The sequence below is a fragment of the Pholcus phalangioides genome, unplaced genomic scaffold (assembly GCF_987345545.1).
Source record: "Pholcus phalangioides strain wild (caught in Gottingen) unplaced genomic scaffold, Ppha-v1.0 ptg000015l_1, whole genome shotgun sequence".
NCBI lineage: Eukaryota > Metazoa > Arthropoda > Arachnida > Araneae > Pholcidae > Pholcus > Pholcus phalangioides.
The window spans coordinates 105,740,174-105,755,076 of NW_028301608.1; the positions used below are offsets into that span (position 1 = coordinate 105,740,174).

Genomic DNA, 14,903 nt, shown 5'->3' on the forward strand with positions numbered 1-14,903 from the left:
AAAAAATTCAAGCATGTGTAGTTGCTCTTGTCATTACTTATCTTACTTTCTTCATTTATTTCAAGTTCTTCACATTATATCTGAGGTAGGTAGATAAACTTTGCTAAAAATTACAAAAAAAGTAACATTGTACCAAACAAAGTAAATTAATTTCCTTGTTACATCTCTATAACCTATCACATCTCTGTATACTCTTGTTAAATTTTTGCTCATTATGAAAAGAACTTACCACATTCAAATTTTCGATATCTATTTCCAATTGACTCAATTACCTGTATCTCAGTACTTTTTCTCTGTTCCATTTTTGTTTTGTTTTGTTTTTTGCTCACTATTCCATTTTTTCTGCATAAATCTTTTATTTTTGACTATTCTAGTTTTTTTTATACAATCTGGTTTTTTTTGGATCACTATTAATGGCTTCAAGTTCAGACCTTTTTTGTGCTTTCATCATACATTGACTATCTAATTTTCATGATAGGATTTATTTCATTTTTGTTTTTTTCAATTGTCAAACATAAATGCAATTCAGAAAGGCATCACTGCTTCGTTCTAAAGCATGGCTAAAACTTTTTTTATACTTGTTAGCAGTAGTGAGCTCTAATGTTTTGTACGTGTGTGTGTTTGTAAAAAGTCTAATGAAAGTATGAGAAACCAAAAATTGCATCGATTAGAATGTCTCTCTATATTTATGCCACATACTCTGGGAATGTTTAATTTTAGACAATGCCAGCATGGGTTGTTCAAGTTCAAAATGAATGCTTTAAATATATTTGTTGAAATATGGTTGTTCAACTCCATTCATTGGTGAGCAAATAATATAGAAGTGTGCCTTAAGACGGCATACTTCTTATTTTCACATGCCTTTAAAGACGGTGGCAGCAGTTGTATACCAAATTATTCCATCATATCCATGTGATATAGACCGAAAATCAGCATGATGTCATATACCATGGTAAGCAGCACTGGTACATATGGCCGCGATACCATATATTGTTTTAGCCAGAGACGACTGGTTGAAACACATTTCTTTTACATTCCTTGCTGATTGCATTATTTTTGAAAATGAAAACTACACAATACAATTTGACGGTGATGATACATTCATTAGACTTCTGTAAGATAAAATTTTGTTCGTTTATGGAAATGTATTTCTAAATATATTACGCAGTAAGTATATGTTAGCGATGAATTTTTTATATTTTTCTTTGAGTTATTTTGTCAGGAGAACACATTTCTCTACAATTTTGTAAGGGAGAACTCGAAAGAGTTTGCTGTATGCCCTCCCAGACATGGAATTGAATCATTGCGTAATTGATTTCAGTTATGCATGTTAATGTAAATTTAATGTTTCTTGTTCTTTTTTTTCTCTCTCTTTTTCTTGTATTTTCATGCCGTATAGTTTGAAACTGTGGAAAGATCCCCCAACGATCTGGTCTGTGAACTTGCTCGTATGAGTCTATATACAGCTCATATTGCTAGGAACTGAAAATTATGACTGGCACAAGATCGGTAAAGGTCCTCTTTGAGAATTACATTGTTGTTGTTGTTTTAAAGGAAAAAACCAGAACATTACAGGATTGAATTTCAGGCTCGCAATATTTTTTTTTTTCTGGCCATCTACCAACGCTGACAATATTTGAATCATGTGAATTTTGTTTCTACATTTTTTTATGTCCTGTTCATTCTAATTAGGTTTTCACTGCTCTAGAAAGTATTTATTACAATTTTTTATCATTAGAAATGAAAATAATACTTGCCCTATAATCATTTTTACTACATAGCACTTCCTTTATACTAGGCATGCAATATTTGCCAGTTGCAGAAATTCTTTATTAGGATAGGAAAAAATATAGGAGCAGTTTATAAGGTATTTTGCTTGTAAATGTCTTGGTTTCTTTTGTAATGACCATTTGATCCTGCTTTCAGATGTCTCGCCTGCAAGAACAGGTACTCCAGTATCGCAGATGGAACAGACTGGTCCGGTTCTGGCTGGACCGGGTGCCCTGAGAACCCCCACAGGTTTACTTGGATTGGGATTGCTCAAACTGTCACCTGATCAGCAAGAGATGGTCACAAAAGCTAAAAAATATGCCATGGAGCAAAGCATTAAGAATGTACTCATGAAGCAGACAATTGCACACCAACAACAGGTAATTATATCACTTCAATTATCATTGTCCTTGTTTCTATACCAATAGAAAGTTTAAAAAATATTTATTCTGCTAGGGTTAAACATTACTTGTAGTGTATTTTCCATATAGGCTTAATCTAATATCCATAAACTTTTTCCAAACTTCAAATCTTTTTCAATCTGTGGATGGTAGCTTATACTTTGTGTTTCACAACTTTGAAAAATAATAAAAATTCTACAGTTCATTCTGGAGTTTAAAGATGAGCAGAAAATAGAGTTTAGCAGTGATGGTTGTACCATTGTGAATTCATGATTGGGGGAAATGAAAATCTGGCGTGCTTATACTGCCCAGTAAAAATTTTACCCCCGTAACACTTGAATAAAAATTCCCAAATTTATAAGTCAAATCCTTGGTTTAGATCAGCGGTTCCCAAATATTTTCAGTCGCAGACCCCCAGAAATCTTGGTATCTTCTGTGGACCCCAACTTCTAGTCATGGATTCCCCATTTATAGCAGTGGTGGTCAGCTAAAGATGGTTTTCTGTAGTTTTCCAGCTTCAAGGCATAAATGTGAGCCGGTCTCCCATTTGAAAAAGTCTCTCCACAGAGCAGGCAGCCCTACAACACAATACTGACAAAAACATGAAAATTCAAGTATTTCCCATCTTTACTTCAGAAAATGGAAGCCAGATGGCAGCATGAACATGAAACAAATGCAACTTGAAAACAAATACGTTAGGACCAAGCGCACACTCAGAACACTCATTCTCCGGTATGTGGGAATTTGTTAGAAATTCCATAGAGGAATGTGTATGAGGTGTGTATTCACTTAAGTAGTAGTAGTAGCAGAAAATGCAGCCATCCTCAGCAAGAATGTTCTTGAGAAGACATTTTATCTAGTATAGTGATACCTTGGTTAATGAATGCCTCAGCTTACAAATTTTGCTGCTGACAAAGATGTTTTCGTAATTTTCCTGCCTTTGTTGATGAATGCAGATTTGGCTGTATAAAACAAACATTTTCTCTGATATTGATGCACATGCTAACATAAAAGAGCCATGTCATCAGCTGAATTTTGCTCCGAACATCATCAGAATCACTCTCACCTGAGTGATTAACTCATATCCACCTTGGAATCTTTATTCAGATGTGCCTATTTCTCTTTCCGAAAGTTTTTCAACCATTTATGTGAAATGAAAGATTCAGCCAATAGGAAATGAATTTAAAAAAGTAGCGTGTATTTCCAGAGTGTGATTTCTTTCAATGCAAACTGAACAGTCTGGGCATTCTAGGAGCTTGTCTTTTCTATTAGCGCATGCCTAACACAGAAGTGAATAAATGTGGGTAAAACAGTTTTTCCACATTTAATGCTGTTCTTTTCCCAAATTTCCTTTGTTTTTTGAATTTGAACATTTTTGTGAATATTGCACTTGGAAACATGGAATTGTTTTTGTTCACATCAAGAGAGATAGGCAACAACTTTCTAATTAGAAGTTAGAGCACACTGAGACCATATAGAAATTTATATTTTTGATTTTGTTGCACACTGTATTTTCACTCTCAAAACTGGTACAAAGTGATTTTTGAATGCCTGTTGAGCATTTTTTAAATTATAATAGTACCTCTATCATGGACGGTTAATGCAGGGGTGGAAAATCTGCTACAAGTTCCAGTAGTTTACTACATTTTGCGAAAAAAATGCCAAAAATGTTCAATTTTGCACTATCTTGCCCCAAAAACAAAATTTTCTAATTAAGAAACTTTGAGGTTGTGTCACAATAGAAAGAACAGGAAAAAAAAACCATTCAATCGTTGTTTCCAGCTGAAAAAAAGTTTACTCTTTTGATTTATGCATTCCTTACGTTAATTATTTTTTTAATTACATCAATTTTCCTTGACTGGCTGTACTTGGCAAAACATTTGTGTATCCTTTAACAGAACGAAAAGTTCACGATAGAGCATGTTATCACACTGGAAAAATAGCGATGATGAATCTGTCTTCACCATCACCAGTTGCGATGCAAAAGCCGTTGGTAAATTTGCGGTGTCTATGATCATGGAAAAGTGACGAAATCTCTGAAAAATAATGAGATGAGAAAAGGGTCATGAAATGAGTAAAAAATAGGGAGTGAAAACAGATGTACTCAGATTGAATTTTTTGTGAAAATAGAATCATTCTATTAAATTTCTAACAGTTTAATCGTTTTTCTATAGTTTTTATTTCTATAGTTTAAGTTAAAAATAATTCAAGTCTAATAGTTAAGTCAATCTCTAATAAATATTCTAAGAATGACCCAAGCAAAGTATGTTGAATGTAATTGAGGTAATGATCAAGAGCGAACTCGAAAAGAAAGGCTTATCATTTTAAATATGAAAGTGGTAAATTCTGGTAAAAGAAACAAGATCAAATGTTCAAAAATGCTTGAAACTGAAGAGAGCAAAAGCACAACTTAGACTTGCATGAGTAGCAAAAACAGGAAAAACAATTACTTTTCTAATGAATGTTTCAAGTCTCTCCTGTAGTGATATATTTATTTTATATATATATATATATATATATATATATATATATATAATCTTTTTTTAATTAGTGATTACCAAGTCTACAATATAAATCTAAAAACACTCATTTTAAAATTATTTTTGAAATCTGAAATACCATGTGTTAAAATATATTATGTTATCTCTATGTTAGAAAAGCTTCTCATTTGTTGATATTGTAGAGAATGGGAAAATATAAATATCAAGAAGTCTTCTCAAAATTTTTAAATAATTTAAAAATTCAAAGTAAATTTATTTCTTCTAGAGGAATTCTCTATGTAATTTGTGCCTTGGGGGGGGGGCCTCTTCTGAGCCGAGATAACACTGTTTTTAAAGTAAAGGGTCATCTTTTGTACGCTACTGCATATAAGTATATAAAAACTGTGTATTTTATTTACTGCCAAACCTTTAAAGTGCTACAAAACTGATAAATGCTGCTACACAACAACATTTTTGTGGCCACAAAAACCAAATTTTAATTTTCCACCCCTGTTAATTGTATAAAGGCCACTTGCTAGCCGCTGTGGTGGTCGAGTGGTTATAGTGACGGACTCGCGATGCGAGGATCCGGGTTCGAACCCCACAGTGGTGGTCGGCTGAAGTTGGTTTTCTGTGGTTCCCAACTTCAAGGCGCAAATGCGAGCCGATCTCCCCATTAAAAAGTCTCGCCACAGAGAGCAACAGTCCTACAACGATAAATCATTCAATCATAACACTTCACTCGTAGTTAGAAAAACTGGTGGCAGATGGCAGCACTACACATAACAAGCATTACAGAGAAACAAAAATTTCACGTCAGGTTTCACTATACGTACACGCACATTCCCGCATGTACCGATTCGTTGGGGGTTCCGCGCGGGGGGGGGGTGTAGCAGTAGTAGGTAGGGCCTCCAAAAAATGGCTCGAGGATCCATGATGTTCTTAAGTCAGCCACCTCATTGGGCAATTTGACTGTTGTGGCGTTGTATTTGTATTTGCAGGACACCCTGTATACTTTTTATTATTATCTGATGCTTTGGCGTGCATTTATGTAATTTTCACATTTTTAATTTGTGGTATTTATATTACAGCAACAGAAAACTCTCCAGCGTCATCAAGCATTGGTACTGATGTGCAGGTGACATTTTTCTTTGTGCTCTAATTTAATGTATCACAGTTTATTAACAGTTTATTAACATTAACTTCTTCAGATCATTTTTGTCGCACCACTGTCATTTTCTGCACAGGAGGGCTAATTAGACCGGGATTTATTGCCGATTCCGCTCCCCCCCCCCCCCTTTCATCACCAAGACCTGGGATCTAAAATCGGCTACTTGGCTTTGAGGCCCATTCTGGAGGAGAACCTTGGGCAGTGGAGAGAAACTTTTTCTTGTTTTAATAACAGTTTTCTATTCTACAGTACTATATTAGTACTAATTCTGTTCTGATAAAAATTTCAAACATGTACAGGCGTATATTTTAAAATCAGTCTGATTATATGACATGAATATATCTTGGATAATGATGTATCTAAGTTTGATTGCTTACAAGTAGGTTTTTTTTAACATAAAAAATGCAATACACTGCCCAGCAGCCAAGGAGTTAGCATACAAGTTTGTGGTTCCTGATCTCTATGAGATATATAGAAGGGGGGGGGGGGTCCTAGTCTGTCCTTATATGTGAAGGAATGATAGAACTTCAGAAATATCAGTAGACTCCATAATCAACATAACTGTTATTTATTACATTTATCAGAAGGTTAAATATTCAGAACGAATAACATGATTAATTAACGTGAACTATTGAATGGTGGTTATACAGATGAACGAATATAATGCAATGTGAATGTACAATAGAATTCGGCAGTATTTACAGGTCCACGATGTGACGTATATTTCACGGTTATGGTTAAAGTCAAAAAGTTCAGTTCGCCACAAATACTCCCCGTTGAGTCGTGAAGATAATCAAGAAGTAAAACGGACAGCCGGACAAGAACGACGACCAGAGCATGTAATCACTGCGCCGTCCCGAACTTCATTACTTGACTCTTGAACCAAGGAATCACTAAGTACGTAGGCGGGTTTTAGCCTGTCGATGGAAATTGTTGCCTTCTTGCCGTTGATGTCCAAAGTGTAGAACTTTTCCGTTCTCTGCAAGACACGATGTGGACCTTGATACGGCTGTTGCAGTGGGAGACGAACAGCATCATTCCTGACGAAAACCTACTTGACCATCGGTAGATCTTTGTCAACAAAGCATGCTTTAGAGGTGTGGCTTGAAGTAGGAGTTGGACGTAGTCGCTGCACATAAGCTTTCAGACTGTCCACGAAATCTTGCCTTGAAGAGATGTCTTTGGAAGATTTTGGAAGAACTCGCCGGGCAAACGAAGGGAACATCCATACACCAAATCAGCAGGCGTATCCTCTTTCAAACTTGCACGTATCCCAAGCAGCACGCTAGGAAGAACTTCTGTCCATCGTATGTCAGTATGACACATGATGGCGCTTTTCAACTGGTGATGAAAGCGCTCTACGCAGCCATTAGACTGCGGATGGTAAGCAGTAGTTCTGTTTTTTTCAGCTCCAAGGAATCTGCAAAAATATTTGAAAAGATCACTTTCAAAATTTTTTCCTCTGTCAGTTGTCACGGTCTCAGGTACTCCGAAACGAGCTACCCAGCCAGAATAAAATGTTTCAGCTATTGTTTCTGCAGTTCGATTTGGAATCGGAAATGCCAACGTGTAAAACAGTCAATGCACGTTAATATATAACGGTTATCTCGAGACGATGGGAGAGGACCTACCACATCCAAATGTACATGTGCAAATCTGGCTGTAGGTAATGGATAAGTACGGAGAGGAGATTTCACATGCCGTTGTATTTTGGATTTTTGACACTCCATGCAAGTTTGACACCATTCTTTACAGTCTTTATTCAAGGATTGCCACACAAAATGCTTTTTTACCATGTCTATCGTACCTTTAATTCCAGAATGCGATAGCGCATGAATCATGTTAAATACCTTACGTCGGAATTCCTTGGGAACATATGGTCTAATCACTCCCGTAGAAACGTCACAATACAGGGACTGTTCTACATTCGGTATCGTGAGATCCTTTAATCCGAAACCACTGTCGGAATCGAGTAAAGAACGCAATCCCGGGTCCGACTGCTGGGCGCAGGCCATTTGCTCATAATCCAAGCCACTCAGTGAAATTTCTTCCACAGTCGAAAGAGCATCTGCAACCACATTCTGGTTGCCAGGCAAATAACGCAAATCAGTTGTAAATTGGCTTATATATTCCAAATGTCTGATTTGGCGAGGGGAATGTTTATCACCTTTCTGTTGTAGTGCATACGTGAGAGGACGATGGTCACTAAAAACGGTAAAGTTGTTGCCCTCTAACATGTTTCTGAAATGGCGTATCGCCGAATAGACAGCTATTAATTCTCGATCGAAAGTACTATACTTTTTTTCTGGTTGAGAAATTTTGCGAGAAAAAAATGCTAGGGGTTCTACAATTTTATTACCAGTTTCTTGCTGCAAAACTGCACCTATCGCTACCTCAGAAGTGTCTACACATAGTGAAAGTTTGGCATCAGGTTGGGGGTAAGTCAAAAACGATGCCTCTGAAATAGCCTTTTTGCAGGCTTCAAAAGCTTTTTTACTAGAGTCACACCAAATAATTAATGACTTATCTCGTTTAGGCTTACCTTTGACTAACTCATGCAAACCTGTTTGAACTTCAGCTGCATTTTTTAGAAACCTGTGATAAAAATTTATCATAGCCAAAAATCAACGCAAATTGTCAACATTTTTTGGCAATGGATATTCAAGTAATGCCTTGACCTATTTGGGCATGGGCAAAAGGCCTTTTTGTGTTATCAAATAACCTAAAAATGGCAATTCATGATAACCAAATGAACATTTTTCAAGATTTATTAAAATACCAAAATCGGAAAGTCTTTTGAATACTTGTTCCAAATCATTTTTATGAGATTCGGCATCGACCGAAGCGACTAATAAATTGTCTAAATAGCAAAAACAGCATCCTAAACCAGATAAAACTCTATCCATGAACCGCTGGAAACTTTGAGCAGCATTACGCAAACCAAATGTCATGTATACATACTCGTAAAGCAGGGTTGGCAGGTTTTTGACACATGGCAGTTTTTAACCCTCAAAAACCCTCCGTCAAAAACCTTTGTCAAAAACTGTCAAAAACCTCAAATATTGCTTTTCGATATAAAAATTCCCATTGAAAATGCACATGTTAATTGCATGTAATGTTTAAAGTGACTATGTTATACAAAGAATAAATATTTAATAAGATTCTAAAATAATTTTCTACTCCCGACAGAATTATTTTGGACAATATATGGTTTTTTTTTCTTATAAAATTTGAATAAAGCATAACATGAACATTGAATGGAAAACTGTGGAACGATTTGACATTCTTTGATTCAAGATGATTCTTGACCTTCCAAAATTTCTTCAACTGCTTATATATATGCATTGATATAAACTATCTGCTGTACTCTTTTTACAACAGATAAGTGTTTAAAAAAGTTTATTACATCATGTATGTAATGTTGATTTCTGTTATTATTAAATTATCTAGATAACCACTGATACTTAAAACAATACTCTTATTGCACATAACATTGAAATATATCTAGCGATCAAAACACTAAATTGTAGGACTAAAATGTCATTTAATTTCGCAATGCTAGCTTGTATATGTCAAACTTGGTTTATTCTTACTTTTGCATTATGATATGGTACATTTACTAGTATTTATAATGCAATGGTTTTCCAATTGAAGCTGTATTCAAACGTGCAAAACAAATGCTTTGGGTATCAAGTCTTGTCAGCTCTGCTTTGGTTGAAAATACTCTTTAAAGCTGTGTGAATTTATACACACTGATCTAAGAAATTTTCAGGCGAAAATAAATGAGTTCAGTTAGTGCATTAACAGATGCTGCGTCAGAAATTTTATATGGAATAAAATTTTGGGCAGATCAGAAAATTTGAAATATCAAAATATATATTTTTCCTCAGTAATTATAATTCTGAATATAAAACCCTTTAATCTAAATAAAAGTAAGTATTTTGTTATTTAACATATCTATCAAGTTAACAAAAACTATTTGACATCATTGACAGTAAGATTTTGATAGTTTTAATACCGAGTTAGTTTCTGGGGTCAAAAACCTAACCCTGATGCCCTATCATACATATTTTGAATAAGCAGCTCTAATCCACTTAACAAATTGAACACAGGTAATGAGTAGCTTAGATAAATAAACCATAAAATTATATTTTATATGTTCTAGACTAGATATGTTGAAAATTCAAAAGTGCAAATTATAATTAATATTTTGTTTTAATTATTGTAATAAATTAATGTTTAAAAATAAAACATTGTAATATGCCAAAAAGTAAGTTTTTCATCATGTTGTACACCTATGATGTTCAAAACATTATCAAAAGGCATTCATTTAGGTTTTTGATGGTTTTTGACAGTTTTTGACGGTTTAAACCAGTTTTTGACAGTTTAAACCAGTTTTTGACACTTGTCATGTCAAAAACCCAACCCTGTCGTAAAGTCCAATTGGCGTAATGACTGCGGTCTTGGGGATATCTTCAGGTTCCACTGGGATTTGATGGTATGCCTTTACTAAATCTATTTTCGAAAAAATGGTCTTGCCAGAAAGAGAATTTGTAAAATCGTGAACATGTGGGATAGTATAACGATCAGGGATCGTAATTGCATTTAGATGCCTAAAATCACCACATATTCTCCATTCTCCATTTTTCTTGGGAACAAGGTGTATAGGGCTTGCCCATTGACTTTTAGAGGGTCGTATGATGCCATGTTGGATGAAAGACTGAAATTCGCATTTAACTGCTTGCAACTTTTCAGGTGAAAGTCTCCTAGGCTTGGAAAACACTGGTACACCTTTTGTTTCGATGCAATGAGTGACGTCATGAGGTTTAGGATTAGAATTTAAATTAGAATTAAATAATTCAGGGTATTTTTTTTAAATGTTATGGTATGGTAATTCTCCAGAAATCGGAGTTAATCCGCACGAGGGACCTGAACAACCTAATCCCTTCGATTGAAGAGATGTTTTGCTATCAATAAGTAACCTATTTTTGACGTCAATCAATAACTCATATTTTTCCAAAAAATTGACTCCCAAAATCGGCTGAGATGTATCAGCAATGACAAACGTCCAAGGAAATGATCATCGTAGTCCAAGATTTAATTCGAGTTTTTTTGTGCCATAGGTAAAAATTTTTGAACCATTGGCCGCGTACAGGGTGAAATCCTGTTTTTTTTTTGAAGCCGTAGTTAATGATCTCGGGGAACAGCTGATAGCAGCTCCACTATCCACAAGGAAACTAAATCCTGATTTGAGATCAAGAACATATAGACGGCTGTGTAAGTGGCCATCGTCTGCCGCCATTAAAGCAGGTGAGGCTAGCAGTTTTCCAACCACTGACACGGCTGGACACACTTGGCGGCTTTGGCGCCAAAACGGCTATGATACCAACATAATTTTTCTGAATGCAACTGATCTGAAAAATTTTGATCGCGGGATCGAGATCGTTTTTTGTTGCGAAAAAATTTTTTATGTTTACAACGAGACATTCTTTGGACTTCGTCCCTCAAAGCTGACAAGTCTGACCGCAGCTGATCTAATTCGGAATTTGATTTTTGAACGCCGGATACTATAGGGATATTTGAGACTTCATTTATTTTGCGGCAATAACTGCCAAATCTGTAAGTGAATCTTTACATGTTGACAATATCTGTTGCATATAAGCTGGTAACCTTTGTGACCAGAGTGTACGTAACACCTCTTCACTGATTGAATTAGCGGCTAATGTTCGCATTTCATTCAATAATTGTGAAGGTCGTTTGTCACCTAAACTCAAATCTTGCAACAATAATCTGAGTCGCGAATTTTCAGATTGTGCGAAATGTTCAAGCACTCTAATTTTAATTTGTTCGTATGCCCTTTCTCTAGGCGGATCGCGAACAAGATCTCTACAACAACTTAAGATTTTTACATCTAAATTAGCGACTATTGTATGAAATTTAGTAGTGTCAACAGTGGTACCTGCAATGTGAAATTGCGATTCCATCTGCTGAAACCACAATTCCGCATCATTTTCCCAAAAAGGTGGTGCTTTGACGGCTATTGTGGAAATCCTAGGGACCGAATTGTCGTTGGGATCCGTCATGACAATATGAGCGATTTTTTTTTTTTTTTTTTTTTTTTATTATTGGCCAGCGCCAAGGGACCGGACAGCAGAATCACGATTCCACTCAAAACGACAATAGTTAGAAAAAATTGGTTTTATCTCACCTCGAAAATGTCCGACGAAAAGGCTCAACAAAATTCAGGCATCACCGGCGACAACTCGGTCAGAATACTCAGCATCAGCACGCATCGATGTCAACTAACTTCACAGCATCACGCTCGGCTCACCAATGAAGGAATGATAGAACTTCACAAATATCAGTAGACTCCATAATCAACATAACTGTTATTTATTACATTTATCAGAAGGTTAAATATTCAGAACGAAGAACATGATTAATTAACGTGAACTATTGAATGGTGGTTATACAGATGAATGAATATAATGCAATGCGAATGTACAATAGAATTCGGCAGTATTTATAGATCCACGATGTGTATTTCACGGTTATGGTTAAAGTCAAAAAGTTCAGTTAGCCACATATGCATGAATTGATTCTGGTATAACACAATCTCTGACCAAGTGATGAAACTATAAATGGTTTTTTTTCTCTCTTTCTTCTAGAGTGTATGTTGGCAGCATCAGCTTTGAACTAAAGGAAGACACCATCAGACAAGCTTTTGTTCCTTTCGGTCCTATTAAGTCCATCAATATGAGCTGGGATCCTGTTACGCAGAAACACAAAGGTTTTGCATTCGTTGAATACGAACTACCTGAAGCTGCGCAATTGGCACTCGATCAGATGAATGGAGTTATGATAGGTGGAAGGAATATCAAAGTAAATTATTATCATATTGGTTTGCTTTCATTTTATGTATTTCATTCTCTTAAAGTGTGAACCTACTTCATCAAACACCAACTGTGGCCATATCGTGATATTGCAATTTGCTGCCATTAATTAGATGGGTTGGAAATGAAGGCGCTGTCTATCGATGGTCGCCTCAAACTCGTTAGGGAAAATATCACTTACAGACCTGCCAACTCTCCCGATTTAGAGGGGAGTCTCCGGATTTTTCATCCTTCTTCCTGCTCTCCGGATTTGTTAAAATTTCTTTGGATTTTGGCAGAAAATTAGATTTTACACGAGCTTTCACGTTGTCGTGGCGTCAGTGATTACCGTCATTGTTAGGGGAAACACCCATAGAGGACAGCCGTAGTCATTTCCATCGAGCAGCCGTAAAAAAAAGTCTCTGTGACCGCATTTAAGCAACTGGCAAAGATACGACTTCGTTTTCGTAGCATTTATCAGCAATCATTTATCAGGGGCATGACCTTGGTTGCCGAAATTCCTGTATAATCGTTATTGTATTCCATTAACAGCTGTGCTGTAAACACGTTTTCGTCCGCAGCTTTTTATTTTGAATTTTTTTTAATCGTTTCTTCCGATTAAACATCTTCGGAAAGAAAATATAAAACTTTAATCTATATACAGCTAAATATAAAGCTTTTAAGAATTCATATACCCAAGATTATCAATCACTGATAGCATCCACGAAAGGAAACACTTATACTTTATGAACATTATGTAGATGTGATTTCTCTATTCTGCATGGAAAGACCAACATGCAATTAAATTCTTCTCAGGGGCAACGCCAAACCTGCCTTGGGGGGGGGGGAGAATGTAACTTTCTCTTAATTAATTGAAGAAAAAAAATTTTTCAATTTTTTTTTTTTTTTTAACTTTTTTTTGATTGAGTCTATGAGTGTCGGGGGGGGGGGGGGTACCCCCCTCGGGAGAATCTCTGGATTTCAAAAGTTGGCACGTCTGCACTTATATTCTCCCTCGTGTTTGAACCTTGGACCGTGACAGCAACCTTCACGGTGATAGACGAGCACCTCACTCGGGCGCTTAAGTATAAACCTAGGAACTATATATAAATTATTTTTCAGATCTTTTAAAAACATTGTTTTTCTTTCACTTTTTTAATGAAGCAGCAATTTTTTGCATTGAACTCTCAATAAGTGCAATGAGTTATAGCTTTTCATAAACATTTTTTTTAAAACATTCAGGTTGGTCGTCCAAGTAACATGCCCCAGGCAGCACCAATCATTGAGCAAATTATGGAAGAAGCTAAGACATACAATCGAATTTATGTTGCCTCTGTTCACCAAGATCTCACGGAGCAGGATATCCAGAGGTGAGAGGCTTTTTGTATAGACGTAGAAATCAGTGTTGAAATTGTCGATTTTACTGTAGAAATGCCGAAATCTGGTGGGGAAGTCACATCAATAATTTAAAAAATTGTATAGAATTCTCGATTTTTGAAATATGAGTTCGCTTATGAAGCCCAGGAGATTAAATATGAAGTACTTAGCTGGACCTACTTTTGAGTTGGATATTCATGCAATAACATTTATTTCAACTTTTTATTTATATCTTCTCAAGCATGAAAATTAATGTCTCCGTATTGTCTTTTGATATTCAACTGCATAAAAATTCATGTGGGTTAGGATATTTTAAAATTAATTATGGGCCGAAAAAATTCCACAGCTTTAACTAAGCATTTTTGAAAGCTGAAACAGGCAGATCGATAACTTGAAGTTCGGGGGGGGGGGGGTCGAAATACTTAGTGCCTCTTAAGAATATTTTCATTTCTAAGTTTCTTTAAATCTAGATTTGTTCATTTCATGAGTCACGTAGGAAGTTGCCATATTGGTTAACTTAGACACGGTTTGCATGTCCCGCAAAGAAAGATATCACTTGATCCAAAAAGCCTCATTAAAGAAACCCCACGCAGCACCGGTTATTATAGCTAGTATGGACTATAAAGAAATTGTTTCCAATTGAGAGTAAATTAACAAAACCACAAGAACCCCGCGAAGATTCCTTTGTATAAAGACTATTCTCATTATACAATAATAATGAAAATCAATTTTTTTGCAAAAATGACTTTGTGACAGTTTTAGATTTAAAACATCATATCTCACCAATTACAACTATTAAAAAAAATAAATGTCACTGATCTTCTATATATAG

At 35.7% G+C, this 14,903-nt stretch overlaps 1 protein-coding gene across 2 annotated transcripts in view; it reads left to right on the top strand.

The window, feature by feature from the left end:
• The window catches only part of hfp (Poly(U)-binding-splicing factor hfp), a 43,136-nt gene that overhangs the window by 18,003 nt on the left and 10,230 nt on the right, over positions 1-14,903 (top strand). The window contains exons 1-5 of one of the 2 annotated variants that reach the window (XM_089245046.1): positions 1,398-1,509; positions 1,927-2,150; positions 5,743-5,789; positions 12,491-12,704; positions 13,937-14,064. In XM_089245046.1, coding sequence (XP_089101172.1) covers positions 1,965-2,150; positions 5,743-5,789; positions 12,491-12,704; positions 13,937-14,064 — 575 coding nt within the window. In that variant the 5' untranslated portion in view covers positions 1,398-1,509; positions 1,927-1,964. Of the gene's footprint in view, positions 1-1,397; positions 1,510-1,926; positions 2,151-5,742; positions 5,790-12,490; positions 12,705-13,936; positions 14,065-14,903 lie in introns of those variants that run through there. The other variant, XM_089245045.1, reaches the window with a different exon arrangement.